The sequence below is a fragment of the Triticum aestivum genome, chromosome 7B (assembly GCF_018294505.1).
Source record: "Triticum aestivum cultivar Chinese Spring chromosome 7B, IWGSC CS RefSeq v2.1, whole genome shotgun sequence".
Lineage (NCBI taxonomy): Eukaryota > Viridiplantae > Streptophyta > Magnoliopsida > Poales > Poaceae > Triticum > Triticum aestivum.
This window is the reverse complement of record NC_057813.1, coordinates 579,115,182-579,131,565: the sequence shown is the minus strand read 5'-3', so window position 1 is coordinate 579,131,565 and position 16,384 is coordinate 579,115,182. Positions and strand designations below refer to the sequence as shown.

General features: G+C 46.3%; 1 protein-coding gene across 6 annotated transcripts; it reads right to left on the bottom strand.

The window, feature by feature from the left end:
• Positions 1–5,680: 5,680 nt before the first annotated feature.
• LOC123162019 (GATA transcription factor 20) lies at positions 5,681–14,063 on the bottom strand. Of its 6 annotated transcripts, none has more exons than XM_044579832.1 (6): positions 13,505–14,063; positions 13,285–13,398; positions 13,041–13,175; positions 12,642–12,926; positions 6,903–9,813; positions 5,681–6,209 (listed from the first exon to the last, which is right to left on the bottom strand). In XM_044579832.1, exons 1-4 carry the CDS (start codon positions 13,922–13,924, stop codon positions 12,810–12,812), a joined length of 786 nt encoding a protein of 261 aa, XP_044435767.1. In that variant the 5' UTR covers positions 13,925–14,063; the 3' UTR covers positions 5,681–6,209; positions 6,903–9,813; positions 12,642–12,809. The 6 variants fall into 6 exon arrangements, with proteins under 6 accessions (XP_044435767.1, XP_044435764.1, XP_044435765.1 ...); XM_044579829.1 differs by having other exon boundaries at positions 5,681–9,098; positions 9,680–9,813; XM_044579830.1 differs by having other exon boundaries at positions 5,681–9,033; positions 9,680–9,813.
• Between the last annotated feature and the right edge of the window lie 2,321 nt (positions 14,064–16,384).

The following is a 16,384-nucleotide window of genomic DNA, read 5'->3' as shown; positions in this document are numbered from 1 at the left end:
AAACAATCGGAAATTAAGCCACTTTGGCTCCAGGCTCCGGTTATCCTGGTGTTTTGACAAAAACTAGCGTAATACCCGTGTGTTGCAACGAGAACTTCAAATTTAGCCCAAACATCGCGTAGCAGTTTATTTTAAAATTTTCAAAACACATACTTTTAAGTTTCAAAAAAATCGTAAAAAAGTCTTGACACGGTCATTGATATATACAATAAGGATGCAAAATCTCAATTCAAAATTATTTATATTTCAGGCTGCACATAAATGAAAAAATTAGATACAAGTACATTGAACAGTGCACATTTGAAACCTCCAAATTTTGTCATTGTTATAGGATAGAATACCAAGAATTTGGCATTGAGATTTTGCTTGATTAAAATACACATCATTGACTTAATCTAATTTTTTTTCTGATTGCCTTTTTTTTTGTTCATTGTTCTCTATTTCCTTCTCACTGGAAATTTGACCCAAAGTAACAATGCAAATTTGACAAACAGCTATTCAAATTGACAATGCAAATTTGACATCGCAAATTAAAATTAAAGTTTATTTTTACAACCACACAATTTTTTGCAAATTGACAAACATACGTAAACAGCAGCGGCACACGGTACCAAGCACCAGCGTCATGTATCATTTTTTTTGGCAAACCTATCTGCACAAGAGCCCTACGAACAGGAGTAGTTAATACGAACGGAGATGCAGCTATTAACTACTCCGTTCGTAGTTAATAGCTATTGGGAGGCGGAGTACTATTGAAATAAAGAACAGAGAAAGAGACCCAGAGCATGCTTGGATACGTTTTAGTCCCATGACTAAAAGTAGTGGGACTAAAACTTGCTAGTCTCACCCATGCTTGGATCCAAATACTAAAGAGACTAAAATCTAGTTATTGAGCATTTATTATCCTCCAAACCCTCCAATCCAGAACTAAGGAGAGGATTAAATGAGGAGAGAGAGAGCTAATACATATTTTAGTAGGTTTCCCATGACTAAAAGATTTTAGCCTCAAGACTAGTCCTAGCCTCTCTTTAGTCAGGGGTGCTTGGAACTTTAGCCTCTAAAAGGACTATCAGACTAAAAATAGTCCCTTGTATCCAAGCACCCTCCCAAACTGGCAGAGCTGACGAAGTGGTTGGGAGGCGGAGGACCCGGGCACCCGGCGTGTTGTGCACCTGCGGTGCAGCAGCGGCAGGTCGGAGCAGAAAAGATAATACACAATATATGTCGTCACCCAATCTAATCAGATAGCCAAATTATAAGTTGTTTACGGGCAATCCAACAATATGACGAGGTTGTAATGGAAACCGGATCCTCTAACATACTCAAGGGATGTCACATAACCTACAGTAATCGTAACATCCCTCCTTCACATTCATTTGTTAAGCCTAAAATGATTATAATTAATTTGTAAATTACAAATCTATCATATACATTTACAAAAATTACATACAAACAAAATTATGATGCAATAAAATTATTTATTTATTTATTTTTGTACATGCTACAGTAAATTCGCATAGTGGTTGCTATAGTACTCTGACATCCCTTCTTCGTTTTACACACGCATTTCGCTGTAGCTCCGTGACATCCCTTGAGGATGTGAGAGAATCCACTTCCGTTGTAATGGCACATGATTTCTCTCAGTTTTCTTAAGACATTGAGAAATTTTCGGAAAGACAATTGCACTTGTAAGTTGCCCCCTTGGCCTGGCAGCACTATACTACCGTCAATTTGTTGGAGATTCGAGCTAGTATTATTTAGAAAGACCCCCACCTTTGTCCAGCTCCGATTTTAAGTCCATTTCGGTTTCGCAGACAACCCTGACCTTTTCTCGTGTTAGCATGTCATTTTTTTTTCTCCCCTCACCACTTTGACATTTTTTTTCACATACTTGATTTCCATATTATTCTAAATAATTTTTGGAACTGCTAATTTTGATATGAGTCGTATGGTATCAAGTTTAACATGATTGTATACATGTTTCAATATAGAATCATTACATAATTGAGGCACCAAATAATTTCTACACCAATATCAAATATTCTTGACACAATATTCATATTTTTCAAAGATTTTTTTTAATAAAGATGAAAGAGTATTCACCCAAGATACTACTCCCTCCTTTCCGGTTTATAAGGCTTATCTCAAAATTTTAGTTTTTCCATTTTATAAGGCTCAATTTGGTTGTTCCCCATCACATATTCAGAATCCAAGGTACATTAAATCATTACATGCAAGTATTAAGAGAAAATTGACCAATGCATATACTTTATGCATGCATGCATTGCAATTAATACACTGGTAAACATATTTTTTTGAGAAAAGCAAGAGCATTAATTGGATGCTTTTACAAATTACAAAAAGTATTCCACCACTCACCATCTACCTTGGTTGGTGAGATTTTTGAATTGAGCCCTATAAACCGGAAAGGAGGGAGTACTCAATATTAATATCACAAGAGTCACGGAACATTATGCTGGTCTACACTGTAGAATTTTATTTATTTATTGCCCTATGTAGTCCGCCAAAATCACTATGCAGATAACGGGGCATGCCCATACATGCGAGGATCATGATAACGACTCACCAGGCAGCGGATTCGACTGGCGGTAGGCAAAAGAGTCTGATCCCGAAATAATTTCAAACAGGGTCAGATCCTAAAATTGTTAGCAAAAAGGGTCAAAACACGAAATTTTGCCGCCTCCGTGGGCAGGAGAACGGATGTCCTGTCCGCTTTTTGTCCTTGGTCATGCATATAGCTGGCCAAACGGGCCGGCCCGGCCCGGCATGGCATGGCCCATCCTAATCGTGCCTGGCACGGCCCGGCCCGGCATGGCACGGCCCATCCTAATCGTGCCTGGCACGGCCCGGCCCGCCTAGGCACGATTATTATACGGGCTGTGCTGTGCCAGCCCGTGTGCTCCAGCCTACAGCCCAGACACGGCCCGTATGCTAGTCGAGCCGGCCCACCGACACGACAGGCCCACTAATCTACCTCCTATTTTGCACACTGGGCATTTTTTAGCCTATTTTTACCCGTTGGCCCATATTAGGATACATAAAAAAATACAAAAAAGTTAATCGGGCCAAGCCCGTGCCAGCCCGCGTGCTCGCCCTTCAGGCCCATGGCATGCCGGGTGCCAGGCCTGACCCGTTTAGCACGTGTCGTGCCGTGCCGGCCGTGCTACTGGGCCGGCCCAGCTATCCTGGCCCGTTTGGCCAGCTATGTCGTGCATACACGCAACACACCAACCCATCCTAAACTGTCCGGCTCGCCTGCCCTGCGCCAGTAACAGCGCTTGCCAGCTTCCGCCCGCCCGCTCGCCGGCCAGCGCTCCGGCCGCGTCTGCGTGCCCCCGCGCGACCGCCCGCAGCCGTGCTCGTCAACAGCCGCTCGTACAGGCATCGGCTGGCTAGCTAGATAGCTAGCACGCCCGCCACGCCATGCCGTAGCTAGCAGCTAGCTAGCTAGCACGCCCGCTACCCTGGCAGTGTCGCGCGCTCTCGCTCGCCCTGCCACCCGCCGCAGAGCTCGCCGTGCCCGTCCCCGCGCGCACCTGCCCTGCCCGCACCGCGCTTGTGTCCCGCCGAGCTCGCCGCACTCGGCCCGTCCGCGCCACGCTCGTGCCTCGCCGTGCACGCCCGTTCGTTCGCCCTCGCCTCCCCCGCGCATGCTCGCGCGCGCCCACCTGGCTGCGATTGCGCTCGCCGTAGCCAAGTCGCCCGCCGCTCGCTTGTCATGCCCCGGCCTCGCCAGCCGCAGTAGAGCTCGCGCTCGCCCTCGCCGCCCCGCGCCTGCCCGCGCGCGCCGCCCGCGCTCGCCGTAGCCGACACGCCCACCGCTCTCTCGCCGCACCCCGGCCTCTCCCGCCGCTGCGCTCGTCGGGGCCGCCGGGGGACGAGCGTCGGCGGGGACTGCTGCTGCTGCTCCTGCGAGGTGCGCGAGCGGGGAGAGGCCGGCAGCGCCGTCGACTGAAGCATCGTGGGTGGGTCGATGGAAGAGAGAGAGAAAGGAAGGAAGAGTGGTGGGAGGTGGGTGGGTGGGTGACATGTGGGTCAGCCCCGGACCAGCGCGGACGCGAGGGAGCAGAAAACGACCGCCCATGTCCGTTCCAAACGCAAAGTCAACCTAGCTTTGCTTCCAGGATGAGGCGAGGCGACCAGAAACAGATGTTTTTTGAGATGGGGTCGTGCATTGAGCCGTTTCGTTTGTCCGTTTACACACAAACGAACAAACCTAAATGATTTGAGGTCCTGAGTTGGAATTGGCCTCAGGGCACCTCAACGGCGACCTACCAGGGCCGCAGCCGCGCAGCACGCCGGCTTCAGCACCCTGCCCAAACCCGTATGTAAACCCTACGTCCGTGCAGCAGGAAATCGGGACGAGGTCGCCGACGATCACTTCAGACCAGATGGATCGTGAGAGAAACAACTTCAGAGCAGAACTCCAAGCAGCCTTGCCTCCTGCGACAAGGGCAACATGGGGTTATCTTCGACCGCAAGTACCAGCGACAGCATTTCATTTCATCGCAAGTTTTCCTTTTTTTTGCAAAAGAGAGGCCAGGCGTGTCTAGCTGGGCGTCCATGTGCCGGCTCAGGGTCGATTTGTATGGACATAAAGGCCAAGTTGTGGTGCCCATGGCGCATATTTTCCAAGTTTTGTAACCAAACTGAACCCACCTGCCAAGTTTATGCCATGGCTTTCTTTCTAGAGGTGAGAGAGAGCATTCAGTCCCTTTCCATTTCAGCACCCTTTTTGGCACATAGAGGGATGGCGCTTTGCTTGGTGGATATGTGCGGCTTAATTCTTCAAGGAATTATCTTAGGTCGTACTCCCTCCGTTCGGAATTACTTGTCTCGGAAATGGATGCATCGAATTACTTGTCTCGGAAATGGATGCATCTAGATACATCCATTTCCGAGACAAGTAATTCCGAACGGAGGGAGTAGTACAGATCATTTCGTTCTTTCTTTTTTTGCTGGTGAAGTAGTACAGATCAGTTCGTCAGTCTAATAACATCTTCTCCTCTTCATTGTGCTTATTATTATTGTAATGTAGTCTGTACGTGTCAAATACAATTGGAGCATATCTGTTTTCTTTTGGAGTGTGGTCACCGTTGTAGGTTCACTCGAAAGCTTTGGCATTGAAGAATGGTATGGAGTGTGGTCACCGTTGTAGGTTCACTGGGAAGCTTTGGCATTGAAGAATGGTATGGAGTGTGGTCACCGTTGTAGGTTCACTGGGAAGCTTTGGCATTGAAGAATGGTATGGAGCTACGGACCAGTGGAGATGCTCCAATGTGATCCTTGAATCTGATTGTCTTGAGATTATTCGGCATGCAAAGGGGAAGGCATTGTCCAAGTAAAGTAAACCATTTTATCTAAGTAGAACCTATACATGCATGCCGGCGGATGTTCCGGGGCAGGTGTTGTGCTTGCATAGGTTTTGACAAAAGTTTCATGCACCATGAGTTGACTAATCATATATGGATGAACAGCGTAATACTATTAGCATTTTATCAAATCTCATTGATGTAATGCATGTAAACAACTGTTATAGAAGAATAACAGGCAACTCTTTATGGAGCTACTCCATGCTATATTTCCCCCGTGGTTGGTTTCTTTCTTCCATATATGCTTGAGAGAAAGAAGGCTGCTAACTGAACTGGGCAACTCCATATAAGATACCAGGATTCTGTCTTTTTATTCAAAACAGGTGACCTTTTTATATACAAGTTTCATCTCATTTAATGAGTAATGAAACACAAAGAAGCTGTCCATACACGGTAAAAGATTTTTGCTAACTGCTTGCTCAAGAAAGAAAATCAAATGTGGTCCTAACTCCCACAGCAAGAGGACAAATCAAACTGATGTATCGTAACATGTTCACAACATACAGAGAGATTTCGTGTCCTCAGCTTACAAGCAGACACTGGTAAGGATCATCCCCGCCATGTCTCCAGAGAACCTGATCGTCTAGCAACTTCCAGGTCTGTATCAAGTCGACTCCCATCTATGATCTCTGCCCTTTCTTGAATTTGGTATACATTTTCCCGAGCACTCATCGGCAAATGAGGCCTTCAATAGGCACATGATATAAATTTCCCAAGCTCTCCTCGCCCAACGAGGTCTTCCACAGGCACATGGTAACCAAAGCCACCACCACATCAGAACCATATCCCACTAAGGGCCTCTTGGTTCGCTGGATTCTAAAAACATAGGAACAGGAAACAAAATAATAGAATACGAAAGCATGCACAAAATAAAGAATCAGAAAACACATGAATTTTGTAAAGTTGGGTGTTTGATACATAGGAATAAGAAAAAACTAGGAACCCAGAAAATCATTAAGATGATCATGACCAAGACAACTTTACATCTCCCATGGAGACGAGGGTGCCAAGGACACCCGAATTTACTAATGAGCAAGCCACTCCCTCCTCATACTCACCCTTAAAATCTGTGTACCACAGTTCTCAGGCTTCTCGATTTGGGATGAGGCTTAAGAAACCAAAAAGGTAAGAATTAGCAATAACAATACCATATGGAAAGAAGCATCTCTCCATGTATGCTAGGTATCAGATAATGCCTTCAGTCCAGATCAATCCTTCTTGCACAACTAACAAAGTAAACAAAACTGAATATCCCAGGAAAGAGACAAGCTAGACTATAAAAAGCTAACAATATACTATGATGCTGTGTAGACGCCAACTGCAAGAATCGTGTTTCTTTTGTGGCACCTACTATGGCATACTAGATCAATTAATTTCAAGCATAGCAAAGATTCTCAACGGCTCAACGCATAGCTGCCAAATCCCACAGAAAGCATCTAAACTTTTGCTGGAAAATGAAAATACATATAAAACAATAACAACAAAGTACATTGGCCACTATTAACTTACTCAGGACTCAGCAGCAGACAGAGGTGGGATAAGTATATTTTTCGTCCTCAAACTCTTTCGAAAGTTGAGAAATCGTCCCTCAACTCCAAAAGCACCCAAAGTCAGTCCCTCAACTATTTAAACCAGATACTTTCCGTCACTCAACTATTTAAACCGGATACTTTTCGTTCCTCATAACACTTAAGGTGGTTTTATTATGTGGACCCTGTTTTGACTGAAACGGGCCACATGCACTGTTTTCACTGCCACATCAATCAAGTCTTTGTGCATGAGTATGTGTGTGTGCGCATGTGTACAAGTGAGAACAAGAGAAAAGGAAAGTGTTTGCACTGAATATAGCTTAATAAAATCTGAATATAACTGAAAATAGTTTGGACATTTCAGTTCATTGTACTGAATTTAGTTGAACATAATCTGAACCCAATTTAATTGAAAATAGTCTGAACATAGTCTCGACCCAATTTAGTTGAACATAGTCTGTACTAAATGGGGAAGGGAAATAGTACTGAATATAGCTTAGAACAATGACAAACATGAATTCTCACATGGTCTGACATAAGAACAAACAGCAGCAAACAAGCACTAGTCTGGTAGTTTTGCTGGCACTTTCTTTGCTCCTTTATTTCCGCCAACTTGGGAACTTGCCGGGCCGGAGGTAACATTGACAGTAAAGGATGAACTGGATTTCACAGCGCAGCCGCCACCGTGCTCAACCAGCAACCACGGGGCTCAATCACCGCCCATGAGGGAATCGCCGCCGCAGCCGCTGCCTAAATCGCCGCCGCAGCCGTCGCCGCCGCCGTGCCCTAGGAGCCACCACTACAGCCACCATGCTCAGCCAGCAACCACCACGCCTCAGTCACCGGCAGGCCACACCACGAGCGCCGCCATAGCCCCGCCTCACAGCCCGCCGCCGCCGCCCAAGAGGGAATCGCTGCCGCCACCGCTCTATTTAGGGTTCGTGAATGGGAAAATAGATCGAGAGAACGCGAAAGCGAGCGACAGAGAGACCCAGTGGGTGCCCTTAGTCCGTTGATTGACCTGGCGGTCAAAACCAACCCACGTGGCCCGTTTTAGTCAAAACAGGGTCCACGTCACAATAAAACCACCTTAAACGTTATTAGGGACGAAAAGTATCCGGTTTACATAGTTGAGGGACTGACTTTTGGTGGTTTTGAAGTTGAGGGATGATTTCTTAACTTTCGGAAGAGTTCGAGGACGAAAAATATACTCAACCCGACGGAGTCGACCCTCCACTGATTCCCTATTTGGGGAGGCATATGGAGTTGCCAAGTTCTGATGTTGCTTCATCAGGTCTTGGTCTTGAAGATGTAAATTGGTCTCTATTGCGCTGCATCCTATAAATACAGGGAAAATCTGAAAACCGTTAATTGTATTTGTGCATAATGCATGCAGAGGTAATTTAGACAAACAAGCAAAATATAATCTTGTCTAAAAAAAGGCTGTTAGCATCAGAATAGTAAGTAGTAATCGTTTTCTTTTGTCAGCAGTACCATGTCATAAAATCACGATACTATTATATTTTTCATGAACTATAATTTGGCTTATAGAAGGGGAGCCTTGGCGCGTGGTAAAGCTGTTGCCTTGTGACCATGAGGTCACTATGGTCACGGGTTCAAGTCCTGGAAACAGCCTCCTGCAGAAATGCAGGGAAAAGCTGCGTACAGAAGACCCAAAGTGGTCGGACCCTTACCCAGACCCTGCGCAAGCGGGAGCTACATGCACGGGGCTGCCCTTTTTTATAATTTGACTTATACATCACATAAAAGGGTGTGGCACCATTGTAGAGACCATTGCCCTGTGTAGGTCCAACTGTGTGGCCGCCACAACTGCCGCTGCCATAGCAGCAGCAGCCACCGCGGCCGGCATCCATCTGGACGACCTCCACCTTGCCGCCGTGCTCCCCATGCCCATGCTGCCCATCCCCCTCGCCCTCCTCCACCTCCTGCTGATGCTCCTCCTTGTGCGCGATCATAGCCTCCACCTCCACCTCCGCCGCCGTGACAGCAAGGTGGTTAATCACAGCATCCGCGGCGTGCGCCTCCGGGTCCTCCGCCGGCTGCAGGGGGTGCTCGGGGCCCCGGCGAGGCTGGTACAGCTTGCCGTCGTACTGTGCCATGGCGAAGGATCAGATCGGACGATGGGGATGGAGATAGCCAGGAGGGGGTAGTAACCCTAGGATTTCGATCTTCTTTTAGTTTGGATGGTGGAAATGGAAACAGCAAAGGAGCAAGTGGTCCTTGCATTAATACCACAGTGATGGCATCTGAAAGAATTCTAAGACAGCCATCACCACAATTTACAAATAAAATCCCATATGCTTAAGAAGCCAAAAAGGTAAGATCTAACAATGCTAATACCATATGGAAAGAAGCATCTGTCCATGTATGCTAGGTATCAGAAATTACCTTCCAGTCCATATACACAACTAACAAAGCAAACAAAACTGAATATCCCAGGAAAAGCAAGCTAGACAAAAAAAGGTACTCCCTCCGTTCCAAAATACTTAGGTTTTGGTACCACGACAAGTATTTTGGAACAGAGGGAGTACTATACACTATGATGTGTAGAAGCCAGCTGCACCAAGTATTTGCTAGAAATTGTGTTCCTTTTTTCACATCCACAATGACATACTCAAGCAATTAATTCAAGCATAGCTGCCAAATCCCACACAAAACCTCTTTTGAAGCATCTAGAAATATTGCTGGAAACTTTAAATTCAGATAAACAAATAACAACATAATACGTTCCATTACCTTACTCGGCAGCAGACAGACATCAAGCCTCCACTAATCCCCTATTTTCGGAGCCATCTGGAGTTACCAACTCTGATGCTGATTTATCAGGTTTTGGCCTTGAAGATGTAAATTGGCATCTACTGCGCTGCATCCTATGAATAAAAGGTAAAATATGACAAATATTAATAGTGTTTTTGCATAATCAGTCAGAAGCGACTTAGTCAAGAAGCACCAACAAGCAAATATAATCTTATCTAAACAAAGGTTATTAGCATCAACATACAAGGCAGATCGATTTTTTGTTCAGCAGTACCACATTGTAGTATCATTATACTATTAGATTTTTCATAAACTATAATTTTGTTTATATATTATTTAAAATACCTGAAATATATCTTCTAACACAATTTATAGGAAAACATAATACTGTTGTAGAATTATATTATCACTAACACTGTGCTAGGGATTAATTCCAAATCAATAAACGGGAAGAATTTCTAACCTGATGCACCGCGACAAATTGTTTTAACAGAACGCAATGTAAATGACTGTTTTACAGAATGCAACATCCAAATTAATTCATAGATATTCCTTTCTGGGGGTATATTGATTCTTATCATTCAAGAGATGGAGAAAGTGTCGTACAATGAATGCAGCCCAACCAAAAAATAGCTGCTATGCGTGCACATAAGCGTTCCTAGACGCTAGGCAGAAGCAGAACTACTGTCTTTAAGAGTGCCTAGGCGTGCGCTCAGGCAGTATAGGCTCTAGGTAGAGGCAGAACTAGGAATTTACGCCCAACGCATTTTTGAAACTTGCACGAATGCGATTTTGCTAAGAACTGAAGCCCAATGCAATAGATGACGAACTATCTAGAACTACACGTACTTATGAGGTTTCATGTGGTCTCGAGGGTATATCTCTTGCTTAACCCACCCTTGCGAAGCATGGCCGACCCTAAGATTTTGTTCGGATAGAAAATGGTACCACACATACATGTGCACCGAGCGATCCTAATCATGGTAACGCATTCTGACGATGAACAGATACGCTACAGATCATTTGGCTCTAGTAAGAATGCAGTGATCCTGGACATTGTTTTAAAAGCTTCCCTAAGGCATCGCCCACGCTATGGTGTCAGGTCGCCCTCAGATGGCAGGGCATCGACCTCACTTTTGACTGCTTCGTAAAGCATCCGCCTTAGACAAAAGGGCATCTGAATTGTCCGCCTGGGCCAGATCGGACGCCATGGGCTGCTCTCAGACCAGAAAGAGCGGCCCACATGGGAAACTTTCACGTGAAAGCTGGCTCATGCGCGAAATTCTCAAAAAAAAAGGCTCATGCGCGAACAGGTACAAGGCGGAGGGAGGAGAGAGGATCGAACGAATCGTCCAATCCACGCGAGAGGGATTCCTTCTCTGCTCTTTGACCTTTGGCAGCGGTTCGTTCCTCCACGGCTCCAATCTGTGCCCCTTCTTCTCTCTGGGCTCAGCTCCTCCCCCCCCCCCCCCCCCCCCCCTCGTCCTCTGGCGCAACAGCAAGGTGTGGCTCCCATTCTCATCTCACTTCTCTCCAGCCCTCCTCTGCTCTTTCTTCCACCTCTCTCCCAGTGATCTGTTTCTACCAGCAGTGTAGCTAGATGTGCTTAACTGCTCCTTCTCTGCATCTGTTTCCTCCCAAATCTGCTTATCCACCCACAAGGCAGCAGCCCCACCACCACTTCTCTCCTTCCCCATGCTTGATCTGGTTGCTCCAGTGATTTGGCTCTTCTCTCTTTTTCTTTGACGGCTGATTGGGCCTTCTTAGTGTTGCTGCAGTAGCCAGGTGTCCCTGCTCTGATGGATCCTGTGGCTGATAATGCTTATGATCTATCCAATGATCCCAGGAGAAGAGCTACATCCGACGATCCAGCTTGGACGCATGGGTTCTGGCCAGATTTAGTGAGGAAGATCTAGCTTGACGGTCCATATGTTCGATTTAGAGAGCTGCACCCAACGTTGGTAACAGTTTATTATGTTAATGCTAGTTGTTAAATCGCCTAATTGGCTACCATATATTATATATGTATGTGTCTAAGGCGTCACCTTGCCTTACGCTTTAGCGCTTAAAAGGTGATGCGCCCCCAGAGCCTCACCTCACCTTACCGCGTTAAAAACATTGATCCTGGAAACCATGTCTAAATCAAGGAGTGTCACACTAATATTGCAACTGACAAGAATCACATCATACTGGTAATGCTTGACACGAGACTAAATAAAGCGACTAGAGGCAATTTATCAATGTTCATACTCCCTCCATTTCAAAATACATTGCATATTAGTTTATCCTAAGTTAAACGTTGTAAAGTTTGACCAAATTTAAAGAATAAATTATCGACATCCACAATACCAAATCAATATCATCACATCCACCATGACATCTATTTTCATATTGTTGACGTCGATGCTTTTCTATAAACTTGGTCAAACTTTACAAATATGCATTTTGAAATGGAGAGAGTATTGAACAAAGTTTTCTAAGAAAAAGCTATGGTTGTGCAGATGTGGTAACACAATCTGATAATTATGAATTGCTATATATGATACGCTACAAATCATTTGGCTCTGGTAAGAACATAGTATCACAGGATATTGCGATCTATGTCGTGATCATGGAAACCATGACTAAAGAAAGAAGTGCCACACTAGTATTACAACTGACAAAAATCGCAGCATAACTGTGATGTTTGACATGGTACACACTAATCAAGCGACCAGAACAACTAGAGGTAGTTAATCAGTCTTCATACTGAACAGAGTTTTTTAAGAAAAAAGCTACGATGTGCATATGTTCCCAAGAAAATCATGGCAAAATAACATGCATAAGGAATGTAGCATATTCCAATGTATATTGTCAAATTTGGCGACTCCCAACACGACAACTTAAAGTATTTCAGACGTTTTCCCCAGACAACATTTGAGACATAATCAACTATACCAACCTTAGTGCAAGTTCTTCCAAACAGTAGTATAACAGATCTTCTTAACAAAGTCCTGCTTTTTCAGCTTCTCCCTAAATCTCATCAACGGTGCCACCAGTGTAGGAAATTCAACATCTGAAGCAGGGTAAATTCAACCTCTGCCGCATGTGAATCATCCAGCACATAACCTTACCAAACATTGTTTATGGACTGTAAAAATAGTCTGTATGGAATTGATGGTGATGCTCCACCACCAATGCCTGGGTTGAGCTCGTTTCCCTGGAGCAGCGAAAGTAAAGCTTCCACCTGCAACAGCAATCAAAGACACTACCACCTTGCAATATCATTCAAGGCTACTGAATCACGTACAAAAGGCAGAGAAGGCAAAATTATACTAATTGCAAACAGCAAGAGACGGACCTTATCAGGGAGTGCAGGGTGCAACACGTCGATCCAACACATCAAGGGTTCAGTGAGCTGGTCGTGCAAGGCACATGGCACAGCCGTATAGACCGTCAGCTTCATTCCCCCCAGCAGCGAAAGTACAGCTTGCAACTGCGACAGCAATCAAAGAAACCACTACCTTGCAATATCATTCGAGGCTAGTAGTAAATCATGTGCAAAACAGGCAGAGAAGACAATTTGCTGACGTCGAGGGATGGACCTTATCAGGGGATACAGAGTCGAATTCGTAGCTCCAGTTCGGGAACCCCATTATGAGCTCAATCCTAGGGACCATCAGCTCCCTTCCCGCGAGCGACAAAAGCACATCTTGCACCTGCGACATCGATCAAATACACTAGCACCTCGCAACATCGTCCGAGACTACTGAATCGCGTAAAAAAGAGGCAAAGAAGACAGTTTGCAGAGAACAAGGGATGGACCTCATCAGGGGTTACAGAGTCGAAATTGCACTCCTCGCCCCGGAAGGTCATGGTGAGCGTGTTGCGCGAGGTGGGCGGTGCAGTCGTAGAGTCCGCCGGATCCAATCGCCCCTGCAGCGAAAGTGCAGCTTCCACCTGCGACACCTTGTCAGGGGAGGCAGACATGAAGATGTGCACAGCGCCCGGGAAGGACAGGGTGAGCATGTTGCAGCCGCAGCCGGAGTAGACGAGCTCCTCGCCCGAGTCCTCGGTGTCCATCGGGACGACCTCCCCGTCGCTGCCGTGCTCATCCTCCTCCTCCTCCTCCATCTCGTCCTCGTACGCGTCCTCCTCCTCCTCCTCCGCCTCCACGGGTGCGAGGTCGTCGAACACCGCCGCCGGCTGCGGGGGGAACTCGGGGCCCCAGAACGACGGTGCCATGGCGAGGGATCGGACCGGATCGGATCGGGCGACGGGGATGGAGATGGGGGCGGATGGATTGGTGTGGTGGGATTTGGATCTGTTTTCGGTGTGGACTGTGGAGTGGCGGAAATGGAAACGTCAACGGGGCGACTGGTCCGTGGGCCTCAGCCGTCCCCGTCTCTCATACGCGTCGCGTCCCCACCCCGTCACCCCACCGTCCCCGCATGTGCCAAAATGCAGTTGCACTTTTTGGAGGATGGAGCGCGCATGTCTCACGTGCTATTTAGCATTAATTATAATTAATAAAGGCATTTTCAATCGAGGGGAGCAGTCCCATGACATACATGGATGTAGAAAGCCGCCATTCAACGTTGCCTGCATACATCCGGCCAACAATTCAAATTAATTGAATGAAATTCGTTCAAACCAGGCGGATTTCATTGAAGTTCGGACATAATTTACATAAAGAAAGGTTGCACTAGAGGGCCATGGCAGCCTTGTCCGGCGGCTGCCTGCCGCTAGCGGAGGAGCTGCTTAGCATCCTGTTGCGCAGTGCATAGTGCCGCTGCGGTCACTGCCGACACGGCTTTCGGAGCCCTGGCGGCTGCCTTGCCGCGGCCGATGTTGGCGGAGCGGAGCGACCCCTGTTGGAAATATGCCCTAGAGGTAATAATAAAGTGGTTATTATTATATTTTATTAATCATGATAAAAGGTTTATTATTCATGCTATAATTATATTGATTGAAAACTTAAATACATGTGTGAATACATAAGCAAATACTAAGTCCCCAGTAAGCCTCTACTAGATTAGCTCGTTGATTAAAAGATGGTTAAGGTTTCCTCATCATAGACATGGGTTGTCATTAATAGCGGAATCACATCATTAGGAGAATGATATGATGGGCAAGACACATTCGTTAGCATAGCATATGATCGTCTAGTTTTTGCTATTGCTTTCTTAATGTCAAATACATATTCCTTCGACCATGAGATCATGCAACTCCCGGATACTGGAGGAATACCGTGTGTGCTATCAAACGTCAAAAAAACATAACTGGGTGATCATAAAGGTGCTCTACAGGTATCTCCGAGGTGTCTGTTGAGTTGGCATGAATCGATATTGGGATTTGTCAATTCGTATAACGGAGAGATATCTCTTGGCCCTCTCGGTAATACAACATCACAAGAATCTTGCAAACAAAATGACTAAGGAGTTAGTTACAAGATAATGTATTACAGAATGAGTAAAGAGACTTGCCGATAACAAGATTGAACTAGGTATGGAGATACCGACGATCGAATCTCGGGCAAGTAATATACTGACAGACAAAGGGAACTGCGTATGTTGTCATAAAGGTTCGACCGATAAAGATCTTCGTAGAATATATAGGAACCAATTGGGCATCCGGGTCCACTATTGGTTATTGACCGGAGAAGCGTCTCGGTCATGTCTACATCATTCTCGAACTCGTAGGGTCTGCACGCTTAACGTTCGTTGACGATATAGTATTATATGAGTTATGTATGTTGGTGACTGAATGTTGTTCGGAGCCCCGGATGAGATCACGGACATGATGAGGAGCTCCAGAATGGTCCAGAGGTAAAGATTTATATATAGGATGAAGGTATTCGGGTTCCAGAATAGTTTCGAAATGCACTAAATATTTAACGAACCACCGGAAGGGGTTCCGGGAGGCCTCGGGGAGTTATTGGGTCAAACGGGCCAAGGGAGGGGGTTGGCGCGCTTACCTCTTGGCCGCCGGCCCTATAGGAAGGAAAGGGGACGCCCAAGGTAGGGCATCCGCCGCCCCCCTACCAACCCCTCCACCCCTAAAGAAGGAAAGGGTGAGGCGCCTAGGGCAGGAGCCCAGGGCGGCCGCCGGCCCCCTTGGGGCATGCCTAGGCAGCCTCCCCTCCCCCCTCCACCTATATATATGAGAGGAGGGGAGGGGGCAACACACACCACGATTCCAAGCCGTGTGTGGCGCCCCCTCTCCCTCTAGTTCGTCCTACGTCCTAAAATGTTGAGCTTGGCGAAGCCCTGCGGAATAGTTTCACCACCCCCGTCACCACACCGTCGTGCTGCCGGAACTCATTTGCTACTTCGCCTCTATTTCTAGATCGAGAAGGCGAGGACATCATCAAGATGACCATGTGCTAAACGCGGAGGTGACGTGCGTTCGGTGCTTGATTGGTACGGATCCCAGAGGTGTACGACTACATCAACCGCGTTGATAAATGCTTCTGCTTAGCGATCTACAAGGGTATGTTGATGCTTTCCCCCTCTTGTAGCTATGCATCTCCATGGATAGATCTTGCGTGTGCGTAGATTTTTTTCATGCAACATTCCCCAACAGTGGCATCATGAGCCAGGTATATGTGTAGATGATATGCACGAGTAGAACACAAAGGAGTTGTGGGCGGTGATGTTCATATTGCTTACCATCAATGTCTTATTTTGATTCGTTGGCATTGTG

Bases quoted from the DNA above. Each gene is read 5' to 3' on its own strand.
- LOC123162019 (XM_044579827.1), bottom strand. From the start codon at position 13,924: ATGGCACCGTCGTTCTGGGGCCCCGAGTTCCCCCCGCAGCCGGCGGCG. The intron at 13,176-13,284 runs GTCCATCCCTCG...TTGCTGTCGCAG, and splicing joins ACTCTGTATCCCCTGATAAG to TTGCAAGCTGTACTTTCGCT. The intron at 12,927-13,040 runs GTCCGTCTCTTG...TTGCTGTTGCAG, and splicing joins ACCCTGCACTCCCTGATAAG to GTGGAAGCTTTACTTTCGCT.